This window comes from Pelophylax lessonae, assembly GCF_965119305.1.
Source record: "Pelophylax lessonae genome assembly, chromosome: 5".
Lineage (NCBI taxonomy): Eukaryota > Metazoa > Chordata > Amphibia > Anura > Ranidae > Pelophylax > Pelophylax lessonae.
In genome coordinates, this window is record NC_138772.1 from 518,644,236 (window position 1) to 518,658,982 (window position 14,747).

Sequence of the window (14,747 nt, forward strand, 5' to 3'; positions counted from 1 at the left end):
CTTACCGTAAAATCCTTTTCTCTTAGCTCATTGACAGACGTAGTCCTCGGTGATACAGCACCTTCGGGTTATGTTGCCTCCACAGGAGCAGGACTAGACAGGAAATTAAAAAGCTCTGGCCACACCCTAGGGGCAGTCCCAGAGGGTATATCCTCTCTCTCTCTGCCTCAGCAAATCAGTTATGTGAAAAAGCAGTCTTTAGAGATTTTAACCCAACCCAACTCAAAAAAACAGAGGGGCGGGTACTACGTCTGTCAATGAGCTAAGAGAAAAGGATTTTACGGTAAGATTTTACAAAAATCCATTTTTCTCTAGCGCTCATTGACAGACGTAGTCCTCGGTGATACAGCACCTTCGGGACGTCCCAGAGCAGTATCACAAATGAAGGGTGGGAAAATGAAAATCAAATCCCAATCTAGAAGGCCCAACCGGTGCCAACTAGAAGTTTACAATGCTCATCCTTAATGATGAGACTCAACAAAAAAGAGAAAAATTTTTTTTTTTTTTTTTTCAAACAGAAAAAACCCTTGAGGTAGACCACCGGTCTCCTCAAATTGCGGCCTGCAAAACCTTGTGGCCAAATGAGGCATCCGCCAATGCCGTCACATCAATTTTATAGAATTTTGTAAAGGTATGTACCGACGACCAGGTGGCCGCCTTACATACCTGGACCACTGACGCCTGATGGCGAAAGGCCCAGGAAGTACTGAGCGCTCGAGTGGAGTGCGCCCTAACAGGGAACGGAGGACTCTGACCCTTAATAGAATAAGCCTGTACCACCGTCTGTCTGATCCATTTGGCAATGGTCGCGGCAGATGCAGGCAAACCCTTTCTGGGGCCATCCGTGATCACAAAAAGTGAATCCGTCTTACGGAATGATTCCGTAGCTTTCAGGTATACCCTGATTGCCCGAACCACATCTAAGGAATGCAACGCATGTTCCCGATGATGCTTGGGCTGAGGACACAAGGAAGGTAGTACAATATCTTCATTCAGATGAAAATCTGAAACCACCTTAGGAAGAAAGGATGGCTTAGGATGAAGTACTACCTTATCCCTATGAATCACTAGGTATGGGGACTGGCATGATAATGCAGCCAGTTCTGACACCCTGCGAGCAGAAGTAATAGCCACCAAGAAGGCCACCTTCTGGGATAAAGTAAGCAAGGGAATCTCCCTGATGTTTTCAAAGGGAGGTTTCTGTAGAACCGACAAAACCAAATTAAGATCCCAGGGCGGTAAGGGCGCGCGGACTGGTGGAGCCAGGTGCCGCACCCCCTGGATGAAATTCCGCACCAAGGACTTGGTAGCTAAAGGCTTCTGAAAGAAGATTGCTAATGCTGAAACTTGACCCTTGATGGTGCTTAAGGCTAGCTTCTGCTCAACCCCTTGTTGCAAAAAGGCCAATATTCGAGTCACCGAATAAGTACGTGGAGGAAATCCTAAAGATTCGCACCACGCAATATAAGTCTTCCATGTGTGATAATAGACCTTGCTGGAAGTCGCTTTCCTTGCTTTAATAAGGGTAGGAATGACTGAAGTAGACAAACCTCTGTCCTTCAGTACTTGGGTCTCGATGGCCAGGCCATTAAAACCAGCGACTGTAAAGCATGATGGTAAATTGGTCCTTGAGACCACAGACACTCCCTGAGACGAGGTTCCCACGGAACATCTGCGACTAGCATGTCCAAGTCGGCCAGGCCGGCTTGAGGAGGCCAGCCTAGAATTTCTAGGACCACTGGCGCTGATAGAATCTGAACCAGGCGTCCCTAGAGGTATCTGGCCCCGACCATCCGAGAAAGTCTGGTCGTTTTCTGTTCCCACACATTTATCAGATACCTGATTGTTATCAGGAAGGGTGATCTTTTCTGGTTGAACCTCAGGGACCGAAGTCACCCGACTAGAGGCTACTTGGCCTATCTGGTCAACCAGATCCGATTCCTGTGAGGTATAGGGACTAATCTTAGGAAAAGGTAAAGGAAAAGATCTATTCAGGGAACGGTAACTACCGCTTCCTGTAGTACTTAAATGTTGGAAGGGAAGAATCGCACCGGTAGTAGTGGTTGATGCTCGATCTAATGTCCTGAATACCGGTGAAAACGTCCCCCCACCCTGAAACCGGGTGGGGGCACACCTTCAGGCTGTGTACTCCTTTGCTTCGGGTTTGGCTGGGTTGGTCCTCTGCTTGTCCGACCAGCCCTTCTTGAACCCTCCTGGAGGAGTCTTGCCTTTCCCGCTAGTACCAGCCGGGCGCCCTTTATGGGCGGTAAAGAAAGGTCCTCGCTTGTTGCGAGGTCCCTTAGCTTTAGCAGCCTGTGGCAAAAAAGTGCTCTTGCCCCCAGTGGCATCCTTAATGATTTCATCTAGGTTGGCCCCAAATAGACGATTCCCCTGAAAAGGGAGATTTGTCAAGGTCTTTTTGGAACCTAGGTCAGCTGACCAGCATTTTAACCACAGCACACGTCTGAGGATCACCGCTGACATAGATGCATGCCCTAATAAGGGAGTAGTGTCCAAGGCTGCGTCACAGATAAACTGTAGCCCTTGTATAATCTGTTCCATCAAATCAGATGTCTCCTGGGGAATATCTTTTCCCCTAAGGTCTTGGCGTACCATTCTCGCCCATTCCGTAAGTGTCTGGGAAACTAGACCAATAACAATTACTGGTCTAAATGCTGACCCTATCAGAGAGAAGATGGTGCGGGACTCTGCTTCCATCTTTCGATCCACCGAATCCTTAAAGGACGAAGTGTCCTCCACTGGGATAACCGTGGCTTTATTCAGCCTAGAAATAGGTGGATCCACCACTGGTGGTACCGTCCATTTCTTAATGATGGATTCCTCAAACGGATAGCGTCTAGCAATACGCTTGGAAATAGTAAAGGTACATTTAGAATGCTCCCATTCTCCTTTAATCTGATTACCGAAACACTTGGGTACAGGAAAAACCTTCACCGTTTTGATGGGCTTATTAGTACCAAAAGGAATCTCTGTTTCAGTTGCCTCTGCCGGTAAAGCCTCAAGTTTTAAGGTTTCCTGCACTGCCACAACTAGTGCGTCCACCAATGCTTCTTCCTGAATTATAGCGGGAGAAGAAGCGTCCTCCTCACTGTCTGAGGGGGCTTTACCTGAGATAACAGCCCTTGCAGAGGGACCTGCAGCTGCAGTGACCATCTCTGAATCTGAGTCAGAGGTGTCAGATAGTATAGGGGTAGGCGGGGGTCGCTTCCTTGACCCCCGTCCCTGACAGGCTGCCTCCACCCGAGCCACCATAGACTCCAAAATTGCTGTAAATGACTCTACACTCTGTGCACCGGCGGGTCCCGTGGCCCCCTCGAGGGAAACAGGTGGGGGAATATGTGTGGCAGGGTCCATGATAATTCCAGTCACTTCCTGGATAATAAAATTCAAAAATAAAAAACTTTTTTTTTTTTTCCAGACCCCCAGCGCCACAAAAAGCCCCTTAGTGTTACCTGCTAGGGATCCCTATCGATCGAGAGAGAGAGAGATAGACCCCCAGGCTCACCACTTGATGCTCAGAGTTTAACTGCAACAGGTTACAGCGCTGTCTTGACAAACAGGAAGTCTTTTGGCTGGCTGCCCAGGAAGAAAGGAGGCGGCTCCGCCCCTCTGCACGCCTTCCGGCGCCTCCCCTAGCTCCACGAGGTGTTTGGATCACCTCAAACATGGCCGCCCCCATGCTGGAGACACGAGGCTACGCCAAAATGGCGGCTCGTGCGATCCAGCAAAAAAAATGGCGGCGGCCTGTACTGAATAGCGGTGTGCTGCAGGGCACACAACACTCTCTCTGCATGGGGATTTGGCGTGGTTGGCGGTACCGGCCCTGGCGGACCGCATGGCCATTCGGGAGGCCTGCTAATAGCTGGAGATCTGATTAGGAAGGCAGTCTACATGTCCGTGGCTTCTGACTGGTAGGTAGCTTATTCTTATCACCGTAAGATTCCCAGAATGCCACTGATTACAATCTTTTTAACATGTATACAATTAGATTGTTAGCTCCCAAACCAAGCCTCCTGGCTTTTTGCACATAAAATCACACTCAAAGTAGGAGGATCTGTGTCATTTATAGGATAGAGAGGGACTCTATCTTACCATACAGAGAGGGGCCCGCGTTCACCACAAGACCCGTCAGGGGAAAAGGGGGAACATACTACTCACCATACCGGAACCAGGCGGGCACCAACTCCTGACAGTACCCCTCTCCACCGGGGCGGGAGGGCTGTCGACCGATATGGACGCCGTGACTCATGGTCTTTGGCGTTTCAGCGAGACGTTTAACTCGCGGGGTCAGTCCCTTACTGGGACTTTGTCGCGGCCGACCCAGCGCGGAGCTATGGCCTGCACGCGCTCGTAGGCTGAACTGGGGTGACCACCGGATCTCAACATCCAGCCCGTCGCCCAGTTCAGCTTTCTTGCTTGAAGATCTCACAGGAACACTGGAGAAAAAAAAAAGCTGTCTAAAAAATCTTTTAAGAAAAAAATCTTGCCAGGACCTAAGATCCCAGCAAGGTATCTAGGTCCTTACTCCTAACTAGACAGAAAATAACTGATTTGCTGAGGCAGAGAGAGAGAGGATATACCCTCTGGGACTGCCCCTAGGGTGTGGCCAGAGCTTTTTAATTTCCTGTCTAGTCCTGCTCCTGTGGAGGCAACATAACCCGAAGGTGCTGTATCACCGAGGACTACGTCTGTCAATGAGCGCTAGAGAAATGTCAGTTAGGATTCCAATCTGTCCGCCGCAATGTCGCAGTCCCACAATTACTAGTAAAAAGAAAAAAACAATAAAAATTACATAAATTTTTCCCGTAGTTAGTAGACGTGATAACTTTTGCGCAAACCAATCAAAATACGCTTATTGCAATTTTTTTTTGACCAAAAATATGTAGCAGAAAACAAATTGGCCTAAAATGTTAAAAGATTTTGATTTTTAATTTTTTTTTTTTTTGAGAATGTCATATAGCAGAATGTGAAAAATATTGTTTTTTCTTTCAAAATTGTCGCTGTTTTTTTGTTTATAGCGCAAAAAATAAAAATCGCACAGGTGATCAAATACCACCAAAAGAAAGCTCTATTTGTGTGTAAAAAAAAAGGACGTCAATTTTATTTGGGTACAGCTTTGCATGACTGCGCAATTGTCCGTTAAAATAACTCAGTGCCGAATCGCAAAATAGGGCCTGGTCATTAAGGGGGCAAAACCTTCCGGTCCAGAAGTGGTTAAAGGATCTGCTACTGACGGCTTGGTGCCAGATAACACAGCATACCTTCAGAGGTCTAGTGGCCTCCATGCCTCAAGGGTTAGGGCTGTTTTGGCAGCAAAATGGGGACATACTGAGCATTGGGTGGGCAAATCCTTCCGGTCTTAAAGTGGTTAAGTCACATCATGATGGGAGTGACCAGTACCATTGCACTATAGACAGGACCCCCGAATTTACAGGCAAAAATCTTACCAGCTCTTACCAGTGATGCAAGCTGGCTTTTCTATAACTAAGTTGAGAAATCCAGCTGGTAAGAAAGCACATTTTATTCTAACTTCAGTCTGGCCTTTCCAACAATAACAAAAATACCTGAATATCAGGGGTTTAAGTTGCATTATCTCTAAGCTAACTCTTATCTAAATGTTGGGTGGAGGATTGACAGGGGAGACAGAAGACTCAAGTTCTTTAGTTATGAAGCTTTAAGTGTCAAAATTAAATAGAACCAGTCACCACTGGGGTTATGCAATCTGATTTTTCAATAGTATATTATTATAGTGCACAGGCTGACCTATGAAAGATTTAAATTGTATCCCACATTTTGCTTTACTTACTTAGCTTGAGCTTGTCTCTTAATCTTGAGTGTTAGGGGACAGAAGTCATCTGATGTCTGACAGCTCCTGCTTTGTCAGCTCCCTGACCTCACGCATTCTGTCTCCCAGAGTCTATGGGTACATCATTCTTTCTGAAGTATAATGCATGATGGGAAGTCATGCAGCGCCTGCTGAGCTGGCAAAGATTTGAACATCTCTAAAAGCTCAGAGCAGCATTCTGCTGTAACACTTTAAATGAGAAAAGATTCTACAAGTGATAAGACGTTGGTCTTTACTGTACCACTGTGCAGCAATATTGGTCTTCCAGAAGCTTTCGTTGATTGTTAAAGACATAAATGTGTCCCTAAATTCATAGTTACATAGTTACATAGTTACATAGTAGGTGAGGTTGAATAAAGACAATAGTCCATCTAGTTCAACCTGTGTAGGTGTGTGTGGCTGTAATCATCTCACATACCCCTGAATGTTCTGATCCTTGAGATGTAAGTCTAAGAGTCTTTTGAAAGCCACCATACTACCCGCAGAAACCACCTCTTGTGGTAGAGAATTCCACAATCTTGTAGCCCTAACAGTAAAGAACCCCCCACGTTGCCTGAGGTTAAAACGCTTCTCCTCTAATCGCATTGTATGCCCCCGAGTCCTCATGCAATCCCTTCAAATGAACAGCTTTTTTTCTAAGCTGGGATCCCCATTAAGATATTTATAAATTGCTATCATGTCCCCCCTCAGACGTCTCTTCTCCAGGGAGAATAAATCGAGCGATTGTAGACGCTCTTCATAGTCAAGGTCCTCCAATCCCCTAATTAGTTTAGTTGCCCTTCTCTGGACTCTCTCCAGCTCCAACACATCCCTCCTGAGGACTGGCGACCAGAACTGGACGGAATACTCCAGATGCGGTCGGACCAGAGTTTTATAAAGTGGAAGGATTATAGTCTTATCTCTGGAATACATCCCTTTCTTTATGCATGCTAATATTCTGCCGGCTTTGGCAGCTGCCGCTTGACATTGCATGCTATTGCTTAGTCTATTCTCTACCAAGACTCCCAGATCTTTCTCCATTTTGGATTCCCCCAAAGGTCCCCCCCCTAAAGTGTATTGAGCTTTTATGTTTTTTAGTCCCCAAGTGCAAAACCATACACTTCTCCACATTAAACCTCATTTGCCATGTCGTTGCCCACTCTGTAATTTTGTCCAGGTCATTCTGTAGGATATTTGCTTCATGTTGTGAAGTTACTGCCCTGCCCAATTTTGTATCATCTGCAAAAACTGATATCGAACTACTGATCCCAACCTCAATGTTGTTAATGATTCCGTTCCATGATCCGTTCCCTATCCTTGCTAGTTAACTTGATCCTAACACTTAACCCTACCCTCACCTAAACCCTAATACTTAAAGTGTTACTAAACCCAGGTCCCTGCATTCACTATATCTGGTCACCCACAGTACACAGAACATAGAAATGCAATTATTTTATTTTTAGTAAATATAAACTACTAAATACCTTTTTTTTCATCAGAAGTATGTAGCAGTCGTATGACTTCTATCAGTGTCTGGTTAAAGCTTGTAGGAGGAGTTTTCATTCTACTCTGACTGTCCTATGAAGCTGCATGACCCCTGACCCTCTGTCTGGACAGTGCTGATTGGCCCTGTGCCAATCACATGCACCCTCCAAAGAAAAGAAAAAAACTCTCTATCAATACACACTAATTTGAGCATGTGCAGAGTGCCTCCAAGGCTTTGTTCTATCAGGAGATGGATTGGGGACTGTGGAAGAAGGGGAGGATCAGTGAAGACAGGATCAAACAGTTTTTTTTCTCAATGCAGAGGACTAACCCCTTAGGTTTCACAGTTAGTATGCTTTACTGCATATACAGACTGATTTTACTGTTGTTGGTTTAGTAACACTTTAAAGTGGAAGTCAATGTAGAGAGTGTTGGCACCTCCCTCAAAGGTGAACAGAAAATGTGAAGCTGCTTTAAGTAAGCTAGACTTAAAAGAACATGAAGGAAGTAATGAGGCGCTAACACGCAAATGCAATCAATTATAAATCATGAAAATCACAACCTCAATATATATAAAATCACCAAAAAGTGCTTAGTATTTGTGCAAATGAGCAAAAAAAACCTGTTTAAATATAAGTGATAGTGCAAACTTGTGAACTTGACCAGATGGTGGACAAAAAATAAAGTGCAAGTGCTGTATCCTTCTTAGGTAAACCATACAGGTGTTGTGAATGAGTGCACTAGAATGTGGTTCCAATATTCGAAACAGCACAGGCAGGGCCGCTGATAGGGGGGGACCACCAGCCCTCTTGTAGGGGGCCCGAGTACACAGGGGGGCCCACACAGAGAGGGGGATTAGTGATGGACAACAAATACAGAAATCTTCCTCCAGCACCTGAATCTGATCTGTCCCTCTCCCTGCTATCTGCTTTTTATCTGCTGAGAAAGAGACAGTTGTTCCTCACTAATCCCCCCTCCCTGTGTGGGCCCCCCTCCCAGCACTGGCTCTAATGTTATCTCTGCTTTATTTGTAACTTTGTTTCTCTCCCTCTGATCACTGAGCTCCAACTGCCCCCTTTATATTTTTTCATCTCATCTTCATTTTTGTTTATTAACATGGGTTTTATTTTTTAGATTTAGCAGGAATTATGTGAGTTATGTTATATTTGTGTCTGATAATAGTGATTTTGTTGTAATTTTAGCTAAATATATCTTTAATATTTTCTTGTGGGGGCCCTGCCAGGTAGTCTGTATGGGGCCCCGCGATTTCTAACAGCAGCCCTGAGCACAGGTATAGATTTGTGTCAGGGAACTTCAGACCAGTCAGTTGAATGTTAAGGGACTTCATCAGAGAATTTGTTCTGGAAAATGGCATTGTATTATTATCTCCAAATGGTATGTATGCTGGCTTCAGGAACGGGTACAGAGGGTAGTGGTTAATGAGTCTCTCAGAGTGATCTTGGGTCACAAGCCATGTGCCCGAGGATCTGCACTGAGCCCCATGCTGTTTAGCTTGTTTATAGGAATGGAATTAGGAGCACAATTTCTGTATTTCCAGATCACACAAAAATATTCAGAGAAATGACTTCGCACAGGATGTATCGACCTTAAAAACTACTACAGTAGATGTCTTCCTCAATGAGCACAGCATATGGGGTATGTTTACCTTAGAAAACATAGGTTGTGTTTTTTTCCCAACCTTATCTATCTACTATGATAGTATAACTATGATATGAAAGCACCCATGAAGAGTTTGACAGGAGCCTGATGAGATCAGAGTACCACATCTGACTGGGCCAATTATGTGCTATGAGTATCACCAAAATGCCCCATATAATGATTCTATGGAGCCGACAAGAAAGGGTTTTTTTTAGGAGGAAAAGCATACTGGAATTGGATCCTCCAATCCCAGTTGACACCTTCTGAGGGGAAACGCGTTACATAGTTACATAGTAGGTGAAGTTGAATAAAGACAATAGTCCATCCAGTTCAACCTGTGTAGGTGTGTGTGGCTGTAATCATCTCACATACCCCTGAATGTTCTGATCCTTGAGATGTAAGTCTAAGAGTCTTTTGAAAGCCACCATACTTCCCGCAGAAACCACCTCTTGTGGTAGAGAATTCCACAAATAGCCCTAACAGTAAAGAACCCCCTTCGTTGCCTGAGGTTAAAACGCTTCTCCTCTAGTCGCATTGTATGCCCTCTTGTCCTCATGCAATCCCTTCGAATTAACAGCTTTTTTTCCAAGCTGGGATCCCCATTAAGATATTTATAAATTGCTATCATGTCCCCCCTCAGACGTCTCTTCTCCAGGGAGAATAAATCGAGCGATTGTAGACGCTCTTCATAGTCAAGGTCCTCCAATCCCCTAATTAGTTTAGTTGCCCTTCTCTGGACTCTCTCCAGCTCCAACACATCCCTCCTGAGGACTGGCGACCAGAACTGGACAGAATACTCCAGATGCGGTCGGACCAGAGTTTTATAAAGTAGAAGGATTATAGTCTTATCTCTGGAATACATCCCTTTCTTTATGCATGCTAATATTCTGCTGGCTTTGGCAGCTGCCGCTTGACATTGCATGCTGTTGCCTAATCTATCATCAACCAAGACTCCCAGATCCTTCTCCATTTTTGATTCCCCTAAGGGTTCCCCTCCTAACGTGTATTGTGCTTTTATGTTTCTAGTCCCCAAGTGCAAAACCTTACACTTCTCCACGTTAAACCTCATTTGCCATGTCGTTGCCCACTCTGTAATTTTGTCCAGGTCATTCTGTAGGATATCTGCTTCATGCTGTGCAGTTATTGCCCTGGCCAATTTTGTGTCATCTGCAAAAACTGATATCGAACTACTGATCCCGACCTCAATGTTGTTTATGAATAAATTGAACAAGGTTGGTCCCTGGACTGAGCCTTGGGGGACCCCGCTTACAACCTCAGACCAGTCTGAGTATGCGCTGTTTATTACCACCCTTTGGACACGCCCTTTAAGCCAATTCCGTATCCAAGAGCAAACCCGTTAGGCCGGAGGGTGTCGCGCCATCACATCTCGTCTCATCTCGCGGACCGCACTGCAGGTGGCTGCGATCCACAGCATCTTAGAAGCGATTTATCTCCATTACACTTATTGGCTTCACCGATGTGACACTTTTGTATGGATATCGGCAGTCTCATATACATTTATCCCGGCGGGTCCATTGTGGTCTCTGTATGAGAATTGTTTAAGCCCACGTATATTCATTTTCTGGTAAGAGGCTAATCCATATTCTTCACGTGATGGCACTTTGTGTGTGGGGGATAACTGGCTCGTGGACCCCTTTTCCAATATTTGAAGTAGTTTATATTCTGCTATATGCTGGAGAGCGGGGAAGGAGCCACCTTTTACACTGTTGTGGTCACTTCTTCTTTCCATCACCTGGGATCATTGGAATTTCTGGACTTGTGTGAGAAAGGACATTCAGCAAATTTGGATGTTTCCAGTGAAGATCTTTGTATCACCCACCTTTTGGACTTATTCACCTTATACTTATTTAGTGTATGATGTCAATATCCTACTTTGTAGGAATTGCACGTATTTTATATTCGTACACATTTTTTTAGATGTGGTTTTTGTTGGATTGTGTTTATTTACAAATCATTTGAGCGCACTAGTGAGCGCCGGTTCACATTACCGCGAGCAGCGCGCCGCGACCTCGGAGCGGCCGCCACGGACTTCATAACATTGAAGTCTATGGCGGTCGCCTCCTGGTCGCCCCAAAGAAGCTCCGGACCCTTTTTCTAGGTCGGAGCGACTTGTGTCGCTCCTATTAGAACGGGTCCGCAGCTTCCCTATGGGAGGCGACCTGCGGCGACCTGTGAGGCGACCAGGTCGCCTCACAGGTCGCCCTAGTGTGAACCGGCACTTAATTTTTATTGTTTATTGTTTAGTTCCATCAGGTTGGAATCCTAGTGGCTGCCAATCATTCTTGTTAGTGCACCCTTTTCACTTTACCCATAGATGTACTGATCTCTCTGATCCACCAGAACATCCACTGCTTCTGCTAGTGGATCCCTGCATCTTAAGATAAACCTGCATACTTTGGTGTTGAATCTGGAGGCCAGAAGGTCCACATCTGGCATCCTCCACCTGCAACAGAGGTCCTCCTGGTGAAGAGACCATTACTCTAATGGGCCATACACATTATACAATTTTCTTTAGATTTTTTCCTTCAGACTTTCCAAAACCATATAATATGAGGTCAGACCTAAACACTTTCAATTTGTATGCAATCAGGCAGGCCCTTGCACTACATAGAAAAGGTAAATCTAATGGAAATCTACCAACAAAAGTTGTATAGTGTATATCCAGTTTAAAGCCCCGTACACACGCAACGATTATCGGCCGACCGATCGTCCGTCTTTTGTCCAGAGTGGTGTTTTGTTGGTTGGAATGTGCCTAGACTGCACACAAATTTTCTCGACCTACTTCAGAAGTGATGTCATGTGTTGGTTTGCTTTCTTTGTGTTCTTTCTTCTCTGAGCATGCCCAGTCTTGCTCATAAGATTTTTCCCTGTCGAAATCTATACTGACTGCACGAAAATTGGCCGTTGTGTTGACGGCCAACAAAAATTTTATAGTCTGCACACCAGATTTTTTTCGGCCGAAAAGTCGGAGTCGGTTGTCGGAAGCATCATACTAACAAGCCGAAAAACGGCAGATCGGTCGTCTGACGAAAATTCCCTGCCAATTTTCGACGCGTGTGTACGGGGCTTAAGTCAAGGCATTGGTCTTTCTGTCAATTGCCTACATCTGGGATGTGAATGTTCGACAAGGCTGGATTGACACAAACCATTTACCAAAGAACTGTTACTGTAACTGCAGTGTGAGCTGGAGTTTGGCTTCAATTTGTTGGTGCATCCAACTCTGCTAGTACATCTAACACTCCCCTCCCCCCAAACTGCCAATGCTGCTGTCGAAAGGTGTCTCTGTTGCTCCATCATCCAGAGTGGAAACACCCTAAGGGCTCTTTTACATGGACGTTCCGTATGTCTGTATATCACCCCATCCATTTGCAGGTGATATACGGATATAATGCTTGTCAATGGGATTGCGGATGTCAGTGGATGACCATCCGCTGACATCCGATTTGTGTCCTTTCAGTTCTGTTCCGTTTTTTGGAATGGAACAGAACCCTATTTTTCCTCCGTTAAAAAAATGGAAAGGAAGCAAAATCGGATGTCAGCGGTGTCATCCACTGATATCTGCAATCCCCATAGACTTACATTATGTCCATATATCATCCGCAAACGGATGGGATGATATGCGGACATACGGACCAGATGACACAAGTGTCATCCATGTCCGTAAAAAAAATAAAAAGTGCCGCAGCGGACAAAAAAACCAGAGCGGCCGCGTGAAAGAGGCCTAAGACAGGAAATGTGTTACCAGCCAGATCACCAGGTGAAATATAGGAAAAAGTTTAAAAAAGAAAACTAATGTAGCCACCATATTTAATGATTGGTAAGCTGCCATATATTCCAATTTTGGTTTGGGGTTTAACACCGCTTTAATGAACAATAAAGAAAAGGGGTTTATGTAGACAGATGTTCTTGTTAAACACAGCCGATTCTATTTGAAAGCAGAGCTGCTGAAGTGAATATATTTGAAAGGAAAAGGCAGTGTTTGACAACAAAAAAGCTGCATTTGACCTGATTTGCCTACAATTCAAACACACCTCAATAGGACATGCAGCCTTCCAAGAAATTAAGCACATAGCAGGTTAAATGCATCCTCTGAACTTTCATATGATTGAAATGAATGGGAATTTGATGACCTGTGTTTGATGGGTGTTTGAAAGATTTATTAAACACAGGAAAACAATGCCCTTTCTATATAAGCCCTAGGACAAAAGTCTTAATCACCCAGCCACCATGACTTCCCAAATGATTGGGATACAGTTAAAGTGTATGGAAACACTCACCTTACAAAACAACCTATTCGGTTTAAAATAGAAATGAAAGGCAACACATTTTTGTATACACAAAAAAAAAAATTATAAATACCATTTTTCCTTTTTTTTATTTTTATAAGTGATCACATACCCTTTGTTCTCAGCTGCATAAGAGCTGGGGGAGGAGAAGCTTGCAGCACACTGAATTTTCCACTAAATGGCTGTGCGGGGGGGGGGGGGGGGGTTGTCAGGACAAGTCTGATCATTGGAGGAGGGCAGCCTGAACTCCCAGCACAACCAGAAAACTGACCACACAGTGCTCTTATGCATGGGCGGGGCAGTTATTAATAGAAAAACAAAGGGACATACAAGTACATGGTACAGCGGGCACATATCAGGAATATGACATTTTGGGACTAATAGGACATGGCCAGACATTAATAGGTACCTTTATCTGAATGGTGACTTTCTTCAGATCGTCATCTTGGTTTATGGTGAGGTCATCGTCGTAAAAGAGTGATAATGGAGCGCAGTTGGTTTGGATGTGCCATTCTAGCTTGTTCTTGTTCTTTTTGCTGAGGGTCTCTTCTATCTGCAGAAGTGTAGTCGCTTGTTGCATTACAGCATTTGCAGCTGCATTATCATAGACCCTATGGCAGAGTTAGGGAAGAAATTAAAGCAACTCCACCTCTGAATATGTTTTCAATAGTGAATTCATTAAAAATGCACTTACTTTTTCTTTCATTATAAAATGTTCAAGTGGCTTGATTAACACAATAAATTGGACTGTATATGTCTGCTTTAACCACTTACCCACTGCTCACATTGCTGCTACTGCAGCAATGTGGCTCGTCTACATCTACGTCGCTGGACTCCTCCCCCTGTAGGCGGCGCTCGCACGCAGCCGGAGGCGCGCTCCCGCTGTTTTCAGTCACAGCGGGAGTCGGGCCAGGGGAGGAGCGGCGGCGATCGAGTGAGGAGATCCGCCTGCTTGTGTAAACAGAGCAGGCGGATCTCCTAAGTGACAGACAGGGTCAGATTGCAGGGTTTAGCATAGCTGAACCTGCGATCTGTCCCTGTGTCACTCAGTCACCTCCCCCCACACACGTCAGTAAGCACCAGGCATACATTAACCCCTCCCTCTCCAATAAAATTAACCCCTTCCCTGCCAGTGTCATTTTTACAGTAACAGTGCATATGTATAGCACTGATTACTGCAGTAATGTCACTGGTAACCCCAAAAGTGTCAAAAATGTCAGTCAAGGGTCAGATCTGTCCGCCACAATGTCGCAGTCCAGCAAAAAAAAAAATCGCAGATCGCCGCCATTACGCGTTAAAAAAAAAAAACACCAAAAATGACAGAAATCTTTCCCTTAGTTAGTAAACGCAATAACTTTTGCGCAAACCAATCAAAATACGCTTATCGTGATTTTTTTTACCAAACATAGGTAGCAGAAAACAAATTGGCCAAAAGTTAAAAAAAAATTAGA

General features: G+C 44.8%; 1 protein-coding gene across 1 annotated transcript in view; it reads right to left on the bottom strand.

Annotated features, from left to right (window-relative positions):
- Positions 1 to 14,747, bottom strand: part of LOC309555380 (uncharacterized protein) — a 274,470-nt gene that overhangs the window by 81,059 nt on the left and 178,664 nt on the right. Inside the window, exon 17 of the mRNA XM_082257368.1 lies at positions 13,706 to 13,907. Coding sequence (XP_082113494.1) covers positions 13,706 to 13,907 — 202 coding nt within the window. The remainder of the gene's footprint in view (positions 1 to 13,705; positions 13,908 to 14,747) is intronic.